Raw genomic sequence first — 2,500 nt, 5'->3', positions numbered from 1 at the left:
GAGTAAACAAAGAAGCATGAGTTCCCTTGGATGGTGAGTAAACAAAGGAGCATGAGTTCCCTTGGATGTAAAAAGAAGAGTGAAGATGATGGTTCCCTTGTGAGTAAAAAGAAGATGAAGTGTTCATGGATTAAAAAGATAAACAAAGAAACAAATTCTTGAGAGGTAGTGAAAAAGAGTGAGTGAGTCCCCTGGATGATGGTGAAACATGGTAGTAAACAAAGAAGCATGAGTTTTAAACAAAGGATGAGTAAACAAAGAGGAATTGGAGTTTGAGCAAACAAAGACACATGTGAGTTGAGTTTCCTTGGATGGTGGCATGAGAAACCTGCAATGATGAGTAAACCTTGGATGGTGAGTAAACAAAGGAGCAGGGAGTAAATGGGAGGTAAACAAAAAAAAAATGAGTTCCCCTTGATGGAGATGGAGTCAAAGGAAATACAAATGAGTGGAGGTGTGGAGTAAACAAAGGATCATGAGTTGGAGGTTGGTTGGATGGTGAGTAAATAAAGAAGCATGAGTTCCCTTAGGTTGGTGAGTAAATGAGTACTTATGACTCATAATTCTTTGTTATTTTTTGCAAGTTTATTGATTTATTAATTGGTTCATATATATATATATATATATATATATATACATACATATATATATATATATATATATATATATATATATATAATATATATATATATATATATATAAATATATATATATATATATATATATATACATATACATATATATATATATAATATATATATATATATATATATATATATAATATATATATATATATATTATATATTATATATATATATATATATATATATATATATATATATATATATTATATATATATATATATATATACACACATACACATGCATATATATTCACATCAATATATATATATTTTAGAATGGATGCAAGTAATGTTGTTGTTGTTACTGTGAGTGACTGATTCTCTTTTTTGTAATCTATTCATAACTCCTGATTTATGATTTTTTGTGTGTGTTTAAATGGAAGTGTTATTCCATTTCAGTGAAACTAATTATTTTTTATCAATCTGTTCATCCTTCTAAAGTTATATATATATATATATATATATATATATATATTATATATATATATATATATATTATATATATATATATATATATATATATATATATATATATATATATATATAATATATTTAATATAATATATATATATATTATATTAATAATAGCATGCAAGCTGATACACAGCCTGATGGAATTTTATTCCTTCATTTCTGCTTCTGTTGAAGATATTTGATATGCCATTCTTAAGTGTAATAATTTACATTCTTGTTATGGATCGAAGAAGATATAAAATTTCTATAAGTTCAAAAACATAATCTATTTATAAAGAAAACAATTAACGGTCGAGTCAAATAGCAACAACAACAAAAAAAGAAAAAAAAAAAAAAAAAAAATATATATATACATATATAAAAAACGAAAATGAAGAAAAAAAATATTACAATAATGTTATTCGTTTCCGCTTATCCAGGTGGCCGTGTTGAAGGTATGCGGGAAATACATGGAACACTATTGCCATATATGTGGAGGGACCATTATTCACAGCCAGTGGATTCTTACTGGAGCTCACTGCCTCGTCAGGTACAGTACCAGTTTCTAGATTGTGCTAGATGTTTGATTCTGAGAGAGAGAGAGAGAGAGAGAGAGAGAGAGAGAGAGAGAGAGAGAGAGAGAGAGAGAGAGAGAGAGAGAGAGAGAGAGAGAGAGAGAGAGACAGAGAGAGAGACAGAGAGAGAGAGAGAGAGGGGGGGGGGAGGAAGGGAAGTAGAGAGGAATGGATGGATAGATAACTAGATAGATTGATGGATAGAGGGATAAACAGATAGACAGATAGATACTTATAATGCGTAATCGGATAAACAGATAGACAGACAGATAGATAGATGGATAGATACTTATAATACGCAATCCCTCTGTGTAAAAAAGGCAAGAACTAGGAAACAAAAGAAGAAGAAGAAGAAGAAAAAAAAAAACTTATCCAATACACGAGAAAAAGAAAGAAAAAAAAAAGAAGCCGGTAACATTTTCCCCTTTTAGTCCTGTAACAACAACACCCAAGCAGAATCCTGTAGCACAAAAAGGTATTTCTTCCTCACCTTCAGAAAACAAACGGCCCTTCTCGTATTCTTGTAATAGGTTACGGATATTCTGAAGAATTAATTATTATGAGCCTCTAGTGTTAATTATGTTTTCTTTTTTTTCTTTTTTTGATATCCTGATCCAAGATGTTTTTTTTTTTAAGTATCTGTAGGTGGTTTCTAGGTCTCAGTTCTTTTTTATATATATTTCAGCTGATTGTGTCTGGCTGTTTGCTTATATCTTTTATATTTTTATTTTTCTTACTCTTGATTGTGTCTTCCTATCTGTCTGCTATTAATTTCTCCATATAGTAGATTTTATCTTATGATTTGTTCATACTTTGAACCGATGTTTCT

The 2,500-nt window shown here is 29.1% G+C and overlaps 1 protein-coding gene across 1 annotated transcript in view; it reads left to right on the top strand.

Moving 5' to 3' along the window:
• Positions 1–2,500, top strand: part of LOC122242166 (ovochymase-1) — a 22,086-nt gene that overhangs the window by 14,516 nt on the left and 5,070 nt on the right. The window contains exon 9 of the mRNA XM_042999391.2: positions 1,537–1,646. Coding sequence (XP_042855325.2) covers positions 1,537–1,646 — 110 coding nt within the window. The remainder of the gene's footprint in view (positions 1–1,536; positions 1,647–2,500) is intronic.

The sequence above is a fragment of the Penaeus japonicus genome, unplaced genomic scaffold, assembly GCF_977035675.1.
Source record: "Penaeus japonicus unplaced genomic scaffold, GWHDUDI00000001_assembly GWHDUDI00000015, whole genome shotgun sequence".
Taxonomy (NCBI): domain Eukaryota; kingdom Metazoa; phylum Arthropoda; class Malacostraca; order Decapoda; family Penaeidae; genus Penaeus; species Penaeus japonicus.
The sequence above is the reverse complement of the archived record's forward strand: the minus strand, read 5'-3'. Positions and strand labels throughout refer to the sequence as shown.